Here is a 19641-nt window from a genome sequence, read left to right as displayed (position 1 = left end):
GTTATTTATTTATTAGTTACTTTTATCCTAACTGGAGGTTGATTTGTTACTGGGTTACTTTTGCATTGTATAATATTATCAAGACAAAGAACAATGGACCCTGATAATAATTTAGAAAACAAATTCATTACAAATTCGATTTTAAATGAAGGAAATTCTTTTAGCCGGGATACCACATATTGTCAACACAACATTTACGTTGTCTGCGTATTTATTCTAGCCGACAATGAGTCAAATCGTAAATATCGACCGTCGGCGTTGCATAGTGGTTATTATCATTCGTGGATCTTGTTCGACGCGTGTGAAAGACAGAATGTGAGTGCGTTGCATGACTAATCTACCCTCTTAGCATTCACGCTGCGGGTTGAACTTTGTCGATGGAGTGATTCAGAGACAACGCCGCCGTACACTGCTCTGTGTCGACTGTGCCATGGTCACAAAGATATGTGAAGCAGTTAAAAAAAAAAATTCTTATATAAAAATAATATGAGATGCAGAAGGCCTTAAGTATTTCTGGACACGGAACGCATCGTCAGGTTTCTTTCTCGGCAGGCCTAACTACCGGTAGCTTGAGTCACAGTCTGCTGCTGGTGAAGATCTTAATTATTTTTTATAATGTTTTTATTTTTTATATAAATATTATACAAATTTGTTTGAGAAATTTATATATAAGTGAATAACGATAAATTGTAGCTAAATAACAAAAAACATTACATGAAAGAGTTCGAGGTTTAAACCGCGAATTATCTCGTTTATATAAAATCAATAAGTCCTTCATGGGATAAGTCCGCCTTTGCAAGTGATTTGATTTTTTTATTACTATGTTATATTTTCTTGTTACAGTGTAAATTTCTATGCAATAAAGATATTACAAACAATCAAACAACTCAAACTTACATATATAGCCACCTTTTGAATTGCTCGTTATTCTACTAAGGCGTGTATCTAGCTATATAGGTGGATCAGTCATTGTCAGTGGTTCAAGGCGAAACTAATACGAGCACTAGTAGGTAAGATATTACGTTAAGATTGAGGCCTAGAATGACTCTTCACAATACAAATACTTCTATGCATAAAGTGGTCAATCTTGTACGTGTTTTAAATTAATTTTACCCTTTGAAATGTCAAACAAGGTCTTAAATTTCAATCGCATTTATTGTCAAACGAATTGTCGGTATGCACTTTATTTCTATTGTCAATATGCAGACAGAAGGCACGTGAGGACTGCGTTATGAACGCGTTGCGTCCTTGGTTGACGTAAATATTAGTAAACGCATACTTACAAACACCACACCCGATACAGCAACAGTGCGATGACCGCTTCATATTATCGGAAATAATAACAGTTACGTTTGTTTCGCTCGCACGCGTGCGCTATCCCATAAGCCAGAGAAGGAACACGATCGCGTGCGGGTTACTGCAACATCGTCAAATCCTTGTTACCACCGCCATCTTGCTCAGTGTAGTGTAGCGTTCGTAAGAACATGGTTCGAAGTGTTTTGTTGCGTGTTTCAATATGGCTACTGCATTAGTAGATAACTGGACTGAGGGGAATTGTATAACACTGATACGAGAGTTTAGAGCTAGGCCCGCATTGTGGGACAAGAAGGATCCGTTCTATTACAAGAGGTTAATGAAGCTGCAATTATGGGACGAGATTGGTGAAAAGCTTGATATGAATGCATTAGAATGCAAACACAAAATGGAGGTATTGTTGTCATCATTTCGTCGCGAGAAGGCCAAAATTATTCATAAACTGGAGGATTACAAAGGAGGTAAATATTTTTAAGGACTGTCTTGATTATCTTTTGGCGATGTGATGCTTTTGTGCTAGTATTGTATCCACACACGTTATGATTTTTTTATATTTATAGGGAATACACAAATGTTGAATCTTGTTTTACAGATACGTCAGAAATATGTTTAAGCACGTGGTTCGCGTTCAAAGAAATGATGTTTTTATTGGACAAAGATGCTGAAAGAAAACGCCAAGAAACGGTAATACAACAAAAAGAACAATACATTAAATGGCTACAGCCATGGCGGTAGGCTTTGAACATATTCCGATGAGTTATTTCATTGGGCAACGAAAACAGATAACAATTTAAATATCGTTACTAGGAAAAAAAAATTTTTATTGTTTTTTTTTTTCTTATCTATTTAAAATAGTAAATAACTAGTATAATACTAAAAATAAAAATAAATTATCCTTTTCCAGGGATCAGACAACATAGAAGACGAGGCAGAAAATATGTTAAGAAGAACTTTGCTTAGACATTATGTCCAGCCAATTTCCAAAAGAAAACGACCTCGTTTAGCAGGTTTGTTGAAAGAAATGGTTAAGCAACCAATGGAAGCCACTACTTCCAAGGTTACTGATACTTCTCCAAGACCATCCCCACCGGTAACGGCATGTTCCTCAGAATGTGACGACGAAATCAAATCATTTGCAAATTTTATATCATTTAAAATGAAAAAATATTCAGAAACTACAAAAAATGCTGTACAGCAAGCCATATGTGACATAATTTTTAAGGCAGATCAAAATTTTTATGAGAGCAATAATAAATACATTATTCTAGATGAAAAAGACCCACCAAATAAGCAGGAAGAAAAAAACGACATTATGACGAATATTAAGGATGAATTCGACATTGTAGGTTACAGTGAAGAAGAAAGTGATTAAACTACAACGAGTATGTAATAGAAAACTGTAATTTAATAGGAATAAAAAATAAGTAATTTTAAGACCCTTGTTTAACACTTATTAACAGTATTTTCTTATAAGCAGCATATCACGCATTAATCATTGATTGGCTAAGTATTTATAACCTACGTATGCACATGACTTAAATAAACAATTGTAGTAATTTGAGCTGGTAGCTTCTGTGGACTATTATGATGAATGTGATCACCTCTAAGGAAACTGGATCATGTCTGCCCTATGACTGCAGCCTACCAGAGCAAACAGATGTCATCTGACTTTAAATTGAGGCTGACGGTCCGAGCCGAGATCTGCCTCGATCGGGTTCAGAATAATATGCAATGAGATGAGAATTTTACGCCCTTGGCACGAGACGTTATATGGTTACTTGTCATGAGCTTATAAAGAAACGAGGTTGCTGTTATTTTTGGTTCGTGGCTATATGTGGTGGCAACTTTGTGAATTCTAATGAATGCACTATGAATTACATACACTGGTCATAACACTGGTGTGTAATCTTATTAATATCATACAAACTTATATAAAATATGGAATACCTTTGATACTCGTAGTATATTTGGTTCTCTTTCAAGCAAAATCTACAGATTTGGATGAAACTTGAAAAAATATTGATTAAAACATCAGGAGACATAGAGGCTATATTAAAAAAATATAATAATAACGAATACTTTCATTCTTATCTATAACTCTAAGAACCCCAATCGAAATTCTGGTTCAAGACATAAACGAAACAAACTGTATTACAGAGATCGTACAGCATTGCAATTAAAAGACAGTTTCCCAGCAAGCAGGCAGAGGCACATTTCGAATAATTGAGATGATACTCGTTACACGTGCAAACCCAAATACCTTGTAGTAGAGCAAGTCACGAAGTAAATAAGCACCGAGTACATTGTTATAGAAAAAAAAAACGCTATCATTCGAGAAATTCAGTTTATCGTGACAACGCCCTCATGTGATAGCATCGCATCGTTGACAATGGCCACAAGAAATTGGGCTTTTAGAACCACGTATTCCACTTAAGAGCAAATTCGTAGATGGTTTTATCTCGAGCACGCTTGCATTCATACAAAATACATGAATAATTTATATCTTGAATATGCCTAGTCCGAAACTCTGGTCTGAGTGGAATGTAACCTGACAAGTTGATATTGGATATAATTTGAAAGATTATATGCAAATAAATTATTTGGTCGCTGTGTTGTCAGTATAGGGTAATTGCGTCGGTTTGGCGTCCAGTTCTACTTTTCGTCCATTTAACTTCTAAACGCATATAAAAGGAATATAAACACACCTATGCGCGCATGTTGCATCTTGTCACGATCCTTCATACTTAAGCAACAGTTCTAACAACCACAAAATCCAATTTGTCAAGTGAAAACTTCGAAAAAAATTAAACTCAGTGGCATGTGTTCGTGTTTTGTAGACGTCATTGCCGATACAAAAAAAATAGCTGGTGCAGGAACACTCCGTGGTGGGTTTTATGACTATTTTACATACATTGAGTAATATTTTGGCATGTAAGGATATTTAAGAGTATAACTAACATTATGTTTAGGTTATTTTACAATGTTTTTGTAGTAATCTTAGTAAAAGTTTGCGGACGAATACTGACATGCCTATTTTATCAATTATTTGGTATCCGTTCACGTGGACGGAAACTAAAACAGCAAGCTAAATATTTGGAATGTTCATTTTACTTTTTCAGACCTATAAAAAATATGTGTTTTCTTAAGATATGAACTTTATTGGCTATTTGACAAGATATTTAGTTAACGTCCAATAATTTCTCGGTATTGCTTGTTTAAAAAAATGTTTAAATGGCATGGACGAATACTAAACAGCAATTTTTTTTGTATTAGTTTTCGTCCATAATAGTGTGGAATCTACTTCTAACACATTTTCATGTTAATTCGTACAGGTTTTTCTAGTAGGTACTAAACTATGAAATTAATTGTTATAGATGGATTCGGGGAAATAAAAAATGCAGGACATCTACTGCTGAAGAATAAATATTTTTGTTGATTAAATAAAAGATTAAGAAAACAGTTTTTATTTAACATTGCACTTTTACTCTTTTTTACATACTGGACGGAAACTAGATCACACCAGGGCGAAAACCAAACTTTTTTGGACGAAAACTAGTGAAATCTGCCATTTAACATTTAATTATTTATATAAAAAACAATGTAGTTATAATGAAAAGTTTCTTAATTTTTATCAAAAATAGACTATATGAGGTATATAAACAAATATGAGCTATTTTAATTAGGATACTTTATCATATTATTTTTACGTCTGAAAGCTAGCAACTCCGCTAATTGGATCCGAAAAACCAGCGCAATCACTTACTATAGTTTCTGATATTTTTCTTAAAAAATTACCAAGTCAGAGAAGGAGAGAATTTTTACTTTTGTCAAATATTTTTATGTTCAAAGTTCTATAATTGTCTGCTTTCTATTTTGAAGTATAGAATCCTGAAACGTGGGCAACACTTATTTTGCTACAAATATCCCTTAGTTGATCATAATTTGCCAAATTATAGACATGGTTTATTATGATAATTTGTTGTCATTATTCTCGGAGGTATCAGGGACGTTTAACTTCGTGGACTATTTATCATAATTTAGGAGTCGTCGAAACAATACATTGAACATTTATTCTATGGCTTAATAGGCTCGGCTATACCGATGACCTCCCATTATGTGGTGATGAGTGATGACACACAATTTTATTGCAGTGAATCCAATACCATTAAACGTCGACGATGATGACTCAGCTAGGTTAGACGTCTTGTCTGTTTGATACATATAAACGAATGCGGTATCCCAAACAATGATTAGAAAATGGTTGGTAAAAATAGACAACAAGGTCGAAACGACTTCAAAGCAGAATTGAGGTCCAAGCGGGATTACGTTAACGAGCTCATAATAGGATTACATACTCCGATGTCGAAGTGTCCCAGTTTAGTCGGCACACCGTTACCAACCCAGCCCACACTACCCGACGGTTTGTGACAATATAATGATTGTGTGTACTTATCGGAACAACACACAAACAATATGCACTCCTGCCCCTGTCCAGAGCCATCGGAGGGTCTATCAATCAAACGAAACATCCATAATAGAGATCATTATCTTGCATCGTGACTTTGAATCGAAAGTTTAATATTTATTTGTGTGACATTCGAAGATTTTAAAAGAAGGTGAAAGCCTTGCATTCGCCACATGGCCGATGACAAATTTGTAGGTCCAACTTACAATTCTCATCACGCGTTGTAATGTAATTGTAAGAACCGAAGCGGGCGCGATCATGAACCGCGTAGCATTTCACTAGGCCGTGACTCACGAATTAGAGCTCCGTCGAGATCGTAATTATACGAGATATTTCGTGCACACCCACTCACCCAGTCTTAGATAGATAAGAACTGTACAATAAAGCTGATAATTTAATCAGAACTAAAATTAAGGCCAATAAAGAATGAACTATTCGAGGGAAGCAACATTTTTATGACAAGAGTTAGACTCGGACACAAATTAGTGATAATAGATATTTGCAACGGTCAACAACAAGTACTTAATTTTTACATCAGCAAAGGTCTGAAGGTAAAATTAATTATCACTTACTCGATGGAAAACATATGGATTACGTGTACATTTCATGGGAAGTGGATTGCCATCAGGGTTTGGCATACCAACGACAACTGATAAGCCACATTTATTTATACATTTCGAGTTGTTGAAAAATTGCCGCTAGCATGCGCCAAAATGAGGAGGAATTTTAACAAGACAGAACTAATTTTGCAAATGATGAAGATGTTCAATGATTTAAGCAATTAAGGAATATAGCTATTCTTCTTGGACGGCACTAGATGGCAGCGTCATTATATAGAGTTGGGGAGCAAAGATTATGTTAGAAAGTGTCGCAGCTGAAACAATGGGTAGACGTGGCGAGCGGCGACAGTGTTCTGCAATTAACGGGATACGAACTGAATGCCATTCAAGTGGTGGCGACAAGTTGCCTGGAAGACTGCTCATATCACCTGTTATTTACAAAGTAATGACTGCCAGGGGCTTTTGAAGAATTCTCGGAAAAAAATCCTATGTTGCTCTTTAAGATCCAAACAAAGATTATTTTTAAGAAAATTTTAATTGCATCAACCCGATTTAATCGTTGTTTATGATTTTTAATAATACTTATTACAATTTTCCTTTATTACTTTGGATGAGCTTACTTAGTATAGATATATAACTCGTAATTAAGTTTCTTTTTGGCGTGAATCCCGGATGCAACCTTTCCCTGTGGAGCCCGCCTATGGCCACAGAATAATAACTACACAAATTATATTATTAACAGGACAGGCTTATAAATTTGGGATACTTCTTTAGGCGATTGGCTAGCAACCTGTCACTACTTGAATTTTTATTCTATCATTAACAGCTCATAAACAGCTGAACGTGGCCTATTAGTCTTTTCAAGACTGTTGACTGTGTCTACCCGCAAGGGTATGTATATTATTAACAGCTTGTAAAACCTGACGGTTCCGACGTGTTATTCCTACCTATTGCACCGCTCGAAGTACATATATTCACATGTCAATTAGGATACTGGAAAGTGGTAGTTATCACCATTACTACCACTGATGTGATAACTACCACTTTCAATATGGGCAATAATATTAGAAAGTATTGACCAGATTTTCTGGTCTTTCGCAACTGCTTTGCAATATTAAAATTAGACATCTGCAAGCAAAAAATGCTCACAGCTGTTTGCTCTACAATTTTTTTATATATACATATATCATAGTCAAGTCGATATCCCTTGCGGGGAGAAGACCCAATTGTCATGAAAAGACTAAAAGGCCACGTTCAGCTGTATGGCTTTATGGTGTAATTGAAATTCAAATATCGACAGGTTGCTGTCACATAAATAGCCTACCAGAGGAATCCCAAATTTATAAGCATTTCCCTTAGTACGTACGTACGACATCCATGGGAATGATATGAAGTGGTTCTATTCTAAAGTGCAGGAAACCACACGGCACAGGATTGTTTAATTATTATTAATTTGAATGTGTATGAATTTTATCAACATATAAACCTATTCAATTTTGCCTTGTACATTCCTATGTTTCGAAAAAAATTAAACTACTGTGAAATCAGTAAATGAAAAAAAGGAATTTAATAAATATCGTTTGATCTATCCATTTCTGTTTGTTAAAGCTACAGCATGGTTTTCGGGACTATTTGGATGACCGGCAATATACAAATCGTCAATCTGATAAAATGTGCACTTGGGTGGTATGTAGTCATTACTTGTTACAGTTCCAATAAATTTTCCACTGATATTTTTTCTACTTATTTCATGAAAGTAAAGAATGTAGTGGAAAGAGGTAGTCTCTGCCTACCTCCGGGAAAGAGGCGTGATTTTATGTATGTATGTATTTCATGAATACTTATACCCATAAAAACAATTCATTGTTATAAATACCATTTATACCCGTAATATTTGGAATGGAAAAATTTGGAAAAATATTTTGAAGCAAAGGAAGTATGCAGGGATCGTGGCAAGTGGAAAGAGGTAGTCTCTGCTTACCCCTCCGGGAAAGAGGCGTGATTTTATGTATGTATGTATGTATGTATATTTGGAATGGTCATAACTAATAGATCTATAAGTAGTTTGTCCTCGTTGTCCGGACGTATATATTTATAAATCATTTTTCACGTTAATTTGTCAAAAGTCTCGTTATTTGAGACGAGGCACAAAATAAAGAAAGTGTAGCTCTCATATAAAAATATTTTCGAATTTCTGGGAGAAATAACGTAAAAAATATTAAGAAAATGAATTTTAATATACAAGTAAATAATCTTGTTCAGGCCGTCTTGTTTTAGTACACTACGTATTTAAGTTCAAAAACTTACACATAAAACAATACAGAAAACTTTAACAATACCCAGAACGAGCTATATAATTATCGAAATCGGTCAAGACGGTTTTGCATTTATAATAAAAAGCATGGAGTCATGATTTCTCTACTATCTTTACTTTGCATTAGTTTTAGAGGTCACTTTCCTGTCAAATATAAACGGGAGCGACATTCAGTTGGCCCATTTTTATACTTTAGCCGCACATTGCACAAATATGACACACGATGCGTCCAGTGATCACAACACTGATAAATTTGTTTTACTTCATGCCAAATAATAAATAGTTCTCGCACAAAAGATTTCTTTATCGCAAAGTTAGCGAGCTCTAGTAGATAAACATAAAGAGCCCTTCCCTCCTACCCCCACTTGAAGCAAAATGTTAATGGATATCATACAATATTAAATAAACATTCGGAACTAGTTCAACAAGATAATGCGTCAAAGAAATCGAGTTCAGTTGTCTGTTAATATATTTAAAAAAATGTAGGCCACTGATTATTTTTTTAGTACGCATATATAGCATATCTTCATAGATAACCCCAAACTTCTGCGAATATTATTTCTGCTTAAAATTTCTTTTTCTATCAAGAACTAATCTTTTAGAATTAAACTTTGATGATATACACGCCATAACATACGTCGATCGCATTGTTTTTTAATTCATTTGCTTCGTTTATAGTGCGCATTCTGCGAGTCTAACTAATAACGTAACGTAACTTCCAATACCGTAAAACACTTAGTTGAAAACATAACAAATCCCAATGTACATAATGTATTCTCCTCTTCAGTCAGCGCCTTACCCATCGTTTTTTGAAACTATCCAAAAGTCCTCATAATTAGCACAGCGACATTATCTTTTGGCGAGTCGCCCGTTTAACAAAAGATTTTCCTTTTTTGCACAAAGGCTCATTTAGCTTAACGCAAGTGTACGACATTCACAAATTGTACCCAATTTAATGCAATTACACTAAGATAAGTAAAAATCATAAATGAAGTTCAAAATGGGTAAAGCATGCAATGCGGAAGAAATTAATTTAGACAAAGTAACGTGCGCTTGCAAAGACTTTACCGAATCTCGGGGAAGAATACTAACTGAATAAGCTGAATAATGTTCACAATTATAATGATATTACGTAAGACTAAGTTATAACCCCTTTTATCCAAATCACCAGTCCAATCATAATCCGTTTAAGAACATCAACAATCACCTGCGTTTCATGGAATATTATCCTTAGAACTTTAATGATAAGTTACGATCCAGGAGAATTCGTATGCGCAATCTTGTATATTAGGATTACTAGTGAAAAAGAAACAGTATACTACATACTGTTTCTTTTGTCTAGTGAAATGATAATAATATTCATAAATATGTTTCTCTAAAAAATATATCATATCAGCAGGGGCAGACTTCGGATGCCATAATCTCATTAACACCAATCTTGCGGTAATTTTATAATTTGTCTGAAAGTGGCTAAAAACCTTTTTTGCTTCAATAAATTTTTACTTCCTTCTACCTTATCTTATTAACAACCGTTTACATGGCATATATTTTATTTTCTATCACCTTCAAGAATTTGTGAATCGTCGCCTTTTGAAGCTCTGCGTTAAAAGATCGGTCATTAACACTTTATTCAGTAACAACGTCAAGTAAAATCCTAAATTACTTGCTAATAAGTATTTAGGTTAGATGGAAATGCAACATAAACGCGTATGTAAGTAGACAGTCGAACGAGGGGCATGTCACAGGAACTGCGGTCCGATGCGCTCGCCACATCGCCCTTTGAAAGTGCATCAGTAGCACCAATTTCATCACATCTGTTTAAAATTTCGTTAAAACTTTCGAATGAAACATAAATTCTAACAGTAGTAACTTTAAATCCGCCAATGTTTTAATAAGTACAGTAAATATTCAAAAATAGCTGTGCGGATTGCAGGTAGTTTGATAAGGGCACAGTTGTTTTCACGATGGAATTCCCATGCGTTCGGGGTCGTCAGATATTTCGTAACCAAAGCCGCACTTTCACTACTCGGCTTCATAGATCTGGCAACCCGAACGGATGGCAAAAACCTCAGGCCGCATTGCAGTCTTAGGAAATCGGCTGCGACTGAAACTAGTTGGGTAATCTCCTGTGAACAGGCACACGGCCTGCCTCAGCACATCTGGTTGCACAATGCGACGATGATACATGCACAGAAGCTGCCATGAATTGCGATTCGCGACACAAATGCTATGAAATATAATACATGTGGATTATTTAGAACGTGACGTGACCACATTGTGATAAACTACTGCACATGCTATATGACTACCTCTTTAAGACAAATGGAAATTAATGTATGTAAGGATGATGTAAATTTTGTTGTTTAGTTAAGGGTACCAAGCATAAAACAAGTTTATCAGAATATTTAGGAGCTACCAGTTTTACGACGCAGATCTTATTACACTGGGTGTAAACGATAAGCAATAAATATTAGATTTATGTCTAAAACGTTACTGGTAATTTTATAGGGGAATTTGAATTTCATTTCAAGTTAGAGTCATGCTAGTATTTACTCTTAGAGATCGCCTTTACCCATCTTAGCACACATTTTAGATCTAACCTTGATTTAAGTGATATGAATAATCATCAATGCGAAGGCTTTTTCCATTAATTGCCAGAATATCTTGATTTTAAGTTTGATATTTTACAAGGCGAGCTGCGATAACATCTATTACAAAAATAGGTTATGGTGTGTACAAAACCTTGTTCATAAGTATTAGTTTATAGATAATATAATATTTTTAGCACCGTCCAATATATAAGTCAACATTTTTCAACCAAAAATAAGAAAACTGTGGGAGTTCCCTTTTTAAAAATCTTAGTCTACTAAGTAAAACATTTATTTCATATTTTTTATGCAAGAAATAAAAAAAGAAAAAACCTATCAGATTTATAATCGTAAAATTTGATAATTTGCGCACATTTTGTATATCTAATGCAATCGACAGTACCTACTTATTAGTGATGGAATTTCACTTCTTAAAACCACTATGCCATCTGTGTAGCTAGATACAATCGTCTCGAAATAGCTTTGGTCAATTATTCACATTGTTAGATCATAACCATAACACGATGTTTATCTAGTTTACATAAATATTGCAGCTTGCACGGTGGCCTTGTATGTGTGTTCGTCATGCACGACGCGTGTGCACTGTGCATAGGGCCCTTTAAATTAAATTCTAGTAATTCAGTTGGAAAACGCGTATTCCAAACTCTTTGAACCATGGTTTGGGCGTGGTATGCTGGCCGGATCGCATCAATCTTGGAACTTTATATTTAATATATCTCTCTATATCAAGACGGAATAAAAAAAATATTGTGTTAATTTTTTGTCATTCTGAATGCATTTTAATATTTGATACATACATACATATAGTCACGTCTATATCCCTTGCGGGGTAGACAGAGCCAATAATCTTGAAGACTGAATGGCCTCGTTCAGCTATTTGGCTTAATGATAGAATTGAGATTCAAATAATGACAGGTTGCTAGCCCATCGCCTAAAGAAGAATCCCAAGTTTGTAGCCCTTAGTCGCCTTTTACGACATCCATGGGAAAGAGATGGAGTGGTCCTATTCTTTTTTGTATTGGTGCCGGGAACCACACGACACTTTAATATTTGATTAGACAAGAAATAACCTTATGTAAATTACCATTAAGTAATGTCATAATTGTGCAATTAATATTTTATTTAGTCACAAAATGCCGGAAATGAATAACCAATAAATGTATTTAAATGTAAGCTATTTAAATTTATAAAATGACGGAACGAACGCAACTGCATATATGTGAATATAATAATAATCGCTGAATTTAATTTGTATAACACACGAAAGGACATAAGAAGCCTATAGTTTTGGCAATAAATATTTCTGACCCGTAAACTTATGACTGTAGCTGAATATGTTCAAGGAATTCATGGCAACCATAAACAATTACGAGGAATGATTAGTTGCCACAAACAGTGGTCTATACGCTCCATACCAACGTGCTCATTGCTAATTCTGTGACATATTTTACAAAGCCTGCTAGGAATAATGGCTTGGTACCAGTCCAGAGTCGAGTTAGATGTGGGAGACTATGGAACTACAGCGGTTAGGTTTATAGTTCATACTTTGAATAAATTTTGGATCTAAACTGATGCGAGTCACAATACTATCATTCCTGTCAATAACTTGTTGACGCTCAAGACAGTAGCCGCTCTACAGTGGATAAATTTTCGATTAGTTGGTTGATGTAGTCACTGCCTACCCCTCCGGGAAAGAAGCGTGATTTTATGTATGTATGTATGTAGTTGGTCACTCCATGTCTTTCCCATAGATGTCTTAAAAGGCGACTAAGGAATAGGCTAATAAACTTGGCAAGATAATGCTTCTTCTTGTAGGCGATGAGCTATCAACCTGTCACTTTTTGAATTTCAATTTTATAATTAAAATAAAGCTATACACATTTACGCGGCATTGTAGTATTTTCAAAACTGTTGGCTCTGTCTACCCCGTAAAGGATATAGACGTGACAATATGTATGTATGTAGTCGGTGAAAAACACCTCCTATCAACTTAACTGCTTTGTATATGAAATCAGTTGCATTAAAATGACAGATTCTGAACAATGTTATCAAAAACATCACAAACTTAAGCGATTATCACAGCATTTGTCATGTTTATTCGGAGAAGTCGATGAAACAAATCAAATTTTATAATCTAACCTTGATCCTCTGCTTCAACTGGATTCCATCCGGGGATGCGTGTGTTTTTATTGGATAACACGTTTCTCGTTACAGTTTTTTTATGCTTATAATTGTCAAGTAAAGACAGTGGACCACTTAAAGCGGGGGCAAGTCTCGACTAACGGATGGTTATCCTATCATTATTGGAAATACTATAATTACATTAATAAACATGGCGAAAATTGTTTCTTTTTTAAACATCTCTCGCTTGGTGGTCTATCTTTTATAAAAGCTCAATTCTATTCTACACCATAAAAGGTAACTTTGATCAGATGATAAGGTAATGTGCATGATGATAAACCAGTTTCTTTTTGTACCACAATATTTTGATATGTTGAAATCATCAGAACTTATCACGGGCTTAAATTATTTTACGTGATGTCAATCAAAATAAACTAAGTGTGAATTGCATCTCTTTGTTTATGGATTATGTCAAATTTGAGTGGCAACAATAACGTGTGTTAACTGTGTTAAAAGATGAAAAATTTTACAGTTTTTTGACAACTTGCTTTGGTTTGATTATCGTTATCCTATATATAAAATTCTCGTTTTACAATGTTCGTTCCCGTATTCCTCAGAAACGGCTTGACCGATTCTCATGAAATTTTGTGAGCATAATTTTCCTACCCCTTAGTGATAAGGGTTGTCCACCCTAAACTTTCTTTTTTTAACTAGAAATTACTTAAAATTATTTATATGGCAAAACGTTTGCCGGGACAGCTAGTAGTAAATTGCAACCCACACTTAGTGAAATGCTCAAAATCAAATGCTAAGCAGACTCAGTTATAGCTTAATAAACTCTGATATATTCATGACGACAGCCACATTCAATACGTTTTACTATAGCAAATAAGAAGAATACAACAATTTCTTTGCATCATAACATGTAGAATCGATTCTGTTTCGATTTTATTTATACGTTCCAAGTACCTATTGCATGATATTCTTGCTCTCGAATGGAAATAAAATAATATCAATTCGATTAACGTGATAAATCAAAGTTTATAGCTTGAATTTTTTTTAATATTATATTATATATTGTAATGTGTGAAAAGAATCACATATCAGAATAGGTAATCAAATTATTGTTGCACCAACTAAATCAAAATTATACATTATGTCGACTTTTATTTATTTGATAAAAAATACTTTATCGTAAATTCCCTTTCAAATAATTTGACTTTTCTTATCTTTTATATATTTGTCCCTTATATATTATATATAGATATCTTTTGCGAGTTAAGAGTTCACACAAGTGAACTTTATTTAACAATTAATAAATCTAAAAAAGATAGACAAATTTTAACGTTTTTTGAGAAAAGTCTGTATTATTAACAAAGGATTAACTGCAGTTACGACATTGATGACACCAATCGGATTATTTTAATCAATTAAGTTTCAAATATTATTTTAATTATATTCATTATGACAAGTCCATAGCTGTTAAACAGTGGGGCTAAATAAAAATTACTATAAAGTTGGTAAATACTAAATCAATAAAATCTTTACTACTTACTATAAAAAAATAAATAAATCCAAACAATACATCCATAATTGCATTAAAATGTAACTTAACTAATGCTGATATCATCAATATCAGTGCCTTACTAAACGCGTATATTTCCTGATTTATAACGCGATGGTAGGTCAAACATCTCCAAAAACGAACTACGAAATCATCGGCAGGTTGAACAAAGCAGGCTGTTGAGAAATGAGGCCACGCGAAGGGCCTTTTTGAGTACGAAAGTGAATTACGCCTCTCAAGGCTGACCGGTCTCTCCTCAACTTACTGACCTTTCGACAAACATCCTTGTTCCCAACACCGGTATACATATATTAAAATATCCAATTCGAGAACATACAAAGGATATGATTGTAATTATTTGATCTGATGTTGGTAATGATATTATTGGGTACATTCGTTTTAAATTTAACACGCTTCGATGAACTTCAAAACTCATTCGATTCGACCGTGTGATAATATAATATAAGCCGGTAACTTGAATTCAATATTCATGTTAACCCCGAAATAATGTTTGGTATTATTGCAGTAATCCAGTTAATAAATATTATGAAAGGGATTTGTAACTAATTGAATAGTTATCGCATAGCATTCGTTAAAAAAAAAATACAGTAGTCCATACGGTATACAATCCTGTATTACATTAAATTAGCTATTCCAACAAATAGACAATTATTTTTAAAGTTTATTATTAATTGTCTATTAAAAGTAAATCATGCTACGTTAACCCAATTGAGTCTTACTAATGCAAGATGCTAACAGATTTAATTGAGAGGATGCATGTTGCAGTGCATTTCTACATTCCTAGTAACACGATGTTTTGCTCTAAAAAATTAATTGCAATACTTGAAAAGTGTTGAGCATCTGACCTACTCAATATTGCTAATTTAACAAGCACGCTAATTACTTATCTAGATGATGTAATGACGCGAGAAAAATTAGCAGCGAAAATTAATAAAATTAAAAAAAAAATAAGAAAAAAATGGGATATATATCAATAACGAATGCATGAAAGAAACCGCAATGTTTCAAAATAGGTACAAAATAGGCATTAAAGAAACTTGATAGCAAATAATAAAAAATACAAAACGAGGTGGTGTTTGCAAAAAAAAAAAGAAAGAAAAAACTCGAAGCAATCACGATAAGTCGACGTCTTTTTTTATTATGTTCTTAATAGGAGTAATTTAAACAGTTGTACATGAATACAGATCAAAATGTAATGTAACATGATATATGTCAAGGTGAGACTTAAATGTTCATGTTTTGGTTCGGTGTGATGAAGTGTGTACCGTGTGAAAATGTATATTGTTAGAATGCATACTTGCGTATGCGTAGGTACTTACTTAAGAAGCATGCCTGGACGTAACTATTTGACATTTGAGTAAAATATTCTATTAAAATACAAAAATTTCATACATTAATACATATATCATGCCTTTATATCCCTTACCAAAAAGAGTCAACAGTTTTGAAAAGAGAGAGATCACACGTTCAGCTGGAGGGATTAATGATTGAAATGAGATTTATGTAGCGAGAACATTAATGTATAATTAAAAAAAAATCTTCCATGAGTTAAAAAATAGAAGCCCTTGAAAAAAAGATGTCTAATAAATCATTTTTTTACACAGAAAGCATTTGACTTAAAACAACAAGGAAATAGGTTGCCTGTAGGTCTCGTCTCGACGTCTCGGCAAGCCGTAACTCCCGAGACTGCTTTTGGAACGTTGCCAAGAAGGATAATGTACATATCATATAAACATTATGCTCTCGATTGCGGCATGATAATCTAGATTTAATCTTTTTCTGAAACACCAAGGCTTCACATGCAAGGTCAGCATTAAATACTTTGGATTATACCACTCATTTTGCAATTATGTGACACAATCTTATAGTTTTGAAACAACAAAGGAATTAAGACAAGAAGGCTACTTTGCAGTCCTTTGCATATAAACAAAGCAAACGAGTTTCATATTAAACACTAGTACAAAATACTGAATATTAAAAAAAACCTTGATACATTTTTAATTCAAACCCACTATCAAGTACTAACGTAGGTATTATTGATTTTTTTTAAAGAAGCTCCTGTTTGGTATCTTGTATATAATCTACTATATATCAATAACCAAGAAACGATACTACTAAAGAAAACATCAAATAATAACCAGTTCAAATATGTACAGGTGTTCATATTGAACATGACGTCAAGGCCACGACCGAAAGATACAAACATGATTGGTGTTGACTCTGTACTTAAAGTGGTAATAGTAATGTGACAAAAAGATAATAACAATGTGTTATCTATAATAACTAGCATTCTGTCGGAGCTTCACTCCCATAGGATTTTCCAGAGATAAATGTAGCCTTGGACTACAAAAGTCCAGTCTAGTTTGCGACAATTGCATTAACGGTCCAGTAGTCTTTAGATTATTAGTTACTGAAAAGAAATAAATTTATGCACAAAAAGCAACATAGATGTATTATGTCTAAACTAGTTATTCTATAAATCTTGGATTCCTCCGAGTTGAACCAGTTCCAGTCCCAACATAGTCGTGTAACGGACTGTCCGGAATATGTCTTTTTGAAGTTATTGCTATAAATTTATTTACGGTTATGAGTCACGCAAAATTCGTAATGGATACGAATAAGACGATAAACTAGATATTAATTCCCATTACACTAAGCCGCTTGGGTCTTCGAAGATTCTGATTTGCTTCTGCACCATAAGTTATGTTGATTATAATTATAAGCATGTAGCCGTTATAATCAGTTCTTTACTCTCTACTCATGTGAAAAAATTACTACATAGTATTACCAAATTTAAGGCTACTGCTAAATGGACAGCTGCCCTATAGCATATGCAACCTCAAACATTGTAAATACAGTATTACAGGTGAAGCAATGCAGGCAGAGGTCAGACCCGCCCAAGATCTCGAGTGACTAATATAATCGATTACCGCAAGCCACATACAGTAATGTGGGTCAATTATATTCTTACATTGTACTTTACTATACCTATTACATGTAGGCCCTACGACATAGTATCTACCACGGTACGCAATTGATCAAGGGTCGACCCAAATTCGGTATTGAACATCTTGTAACCATCCAAAGTTCTATACATCTTAACAGTTAATCCGATAATATCAAAGGATTTCGGAACTCTGCTCTATATAGTTCATGTTCTTAGAGAATTATAAGACAAGTTGGCTTATATATGGGATCTTAGTTGGCTTTCAACTAAAATATTTGCTTTAATCATATTTTTTCATGAAGGGTTTTATTTAAAAATCACAAAATCTACATACATACATACATATAGTCACGTCTATATCCCTTGCGGGGTAGACAGAGCCAACAGTCTTCAAAGCATAAATGGCCACGTTCAGCTATTTGGATGAATTGAGATTAAAATAGTGACAGGTTCCTCAAGTTTGTAAGCCTATCCCTAAGTCGCCTTTTACGACATCCATGGGAAAGAGATGGAGTGGTCCTATTCTTTTTTGTATTGGTGCCGGGAACCACACGACACTACTTCACAAATCACACACCCAAAATCTTCTACGTCAATTTCAATGAAATAAGAAACATTCAAAAAAAACAAACAAGAAAAATTTACACTGTAATCCTTTAAGCACCCAAGATAAGCGGTAAAGTTATTCAGTATGGTTATTTATTCTGAGAATTTTACATTATTCTATTCATACCCAAATTCCTCATATCAAATCCATAATATTCACTTTACTCACATGCATCTCGACACATATTCACTTTTACCAATATATATTTTAAGCTAAATTGTGCCGTAATTAGGATTATCCTTTCGGCGTAAATTTACACCGGATATCACAATATATTTGCTTAGCCCTAAATAGCTGTTTCATCACGTACAACATTTCGAAGAACACCATACAGCATATGAAATACGTAAGTAACCCGTATCTTGATTGTACATTTGCCCATTACGAGGAAACAGACAGTGCGCGTTTTCCTCCTTGTTGTTTAAAAAAAAACGGGTCGATAGTGCCAAATGAATTATTAAATGCTGTGCAAGGGTTAACAGGGATAGCTTTAGTACATACATACATATAATAACTTTATAACTTACGGGTTAGACAGAGCCAACAGTCCCGAAAAGGGTGAAAGGTAACATTTAGCTGTCTGGCTTAATGATAAAAAATTGAGATTCAAATAGAGACAGGTTACCAGTCTATCGCCTAAAAAAAGAATCCCAAGTTTAACTGACTTCAACTATAAGCAACGGAAGGGAAAATCCTTTTTTTTTTTTTAGCTACAAGCATGGAAAAACAGGTCGATAGTGCCAAATGAATAATTAAATGCTGTGCAAGGGTTAACAGGGGGCAGTGTAAGTATGTTTCGTTGTTTAAACTGCCCTGTTTGTGCACGTGAGCTGGTCGGCCAACTACGTGGGAGCAAACAAAGTGCCACGCCTGCCAAAGCTATGTACGAGTAGTTCCAGGAAGGATGGATATATATCTATCATAATATAGTACTGAAGAGGGAATGGTTTATTTTGAAAACGTCGAAAATTGGAGAAAAATTATTAGTCATTTTCAAAACAATAGTAGAAGGAAAAAATATTATTAGAAGTAGAGGATGGAAGATGGAATATTTTGATCAAATAAAAGAAAAAGTAGTGACAATAACAGCTCTGTAACAATAGTTGATAAATATTTTCC

At 34.1% G+C, this 19641-nt stretch overlaps 2 protein-coding genes across 2 annotated transcripts in view; one reads left to right on the top strand and one right to left on the bottom strand.

The window, feature by feature from the left end:
• LOC106133101 (CCR4-NOT transcription complex subunit 6) overlaps positions 1-19641 on the bottom strand; it is a 140239-nt gene that overhangs the window by 54916 nt on the left and 65682 nt on the right. The gene's annotated exons all lie outside the window — the stretch shown is intronic.
• LOC132902198 (uncharacterized) lies at positions 1464-2692 on the top strand. Its single transcript, XM_060946310.1, has 3 exons — positions 1464-1775; positions 1907-1998; positions 2219-2692. Exons 1-3 carry the CDS (start codon positions 1517-1519, stop codon positions 2684-2686), a joined length of 819 nt encoding a protein of 272 aa, XP_060802293.1. The 5' UTR covers positions 1464-1516; the 3' UTR covers positions 2687-2692.

This window comes from Amyelois transitella, chromosome 10 (assembly GCF_032362555.1).
Source record: "Amyelois transitella isolate CPQ chromosome 10, ilAmyTran1.1, whole genome shotgun sequence".
NCBI classification, from domain to species: Eukaryota; Metazoa; Arthropoda; class Insecta; order Lepidoptera; family Pyralidae; genus Amyelois; species Amyelois transitella.
This window is presented reverse-complemented; position numbering and strand designations above follow the sequence as displayed.

Coding starts and splice junctions, on each gene's coding strand:
- LOC132902198 (XM_060946310.1), top strand. CDS start 1,517: ATGGCTACTGCATTAGTAGATAACTGGACTGAGGGGAATTGTATAACA. Junction 1,776..1,906: donor ACTGGAGGATTACAAAGGAG/GTAAATATTTTT, acceptor CTTGTTTTACAG/ATACGTCAGAAATATGTTTA. Junction 1,999..2,218: donor AAAGAAAACGCCAAGAAACG/GTAATACAACAA, acceptor ATCCTTTTCCAG/GGATCAGACAACATAGAAGA.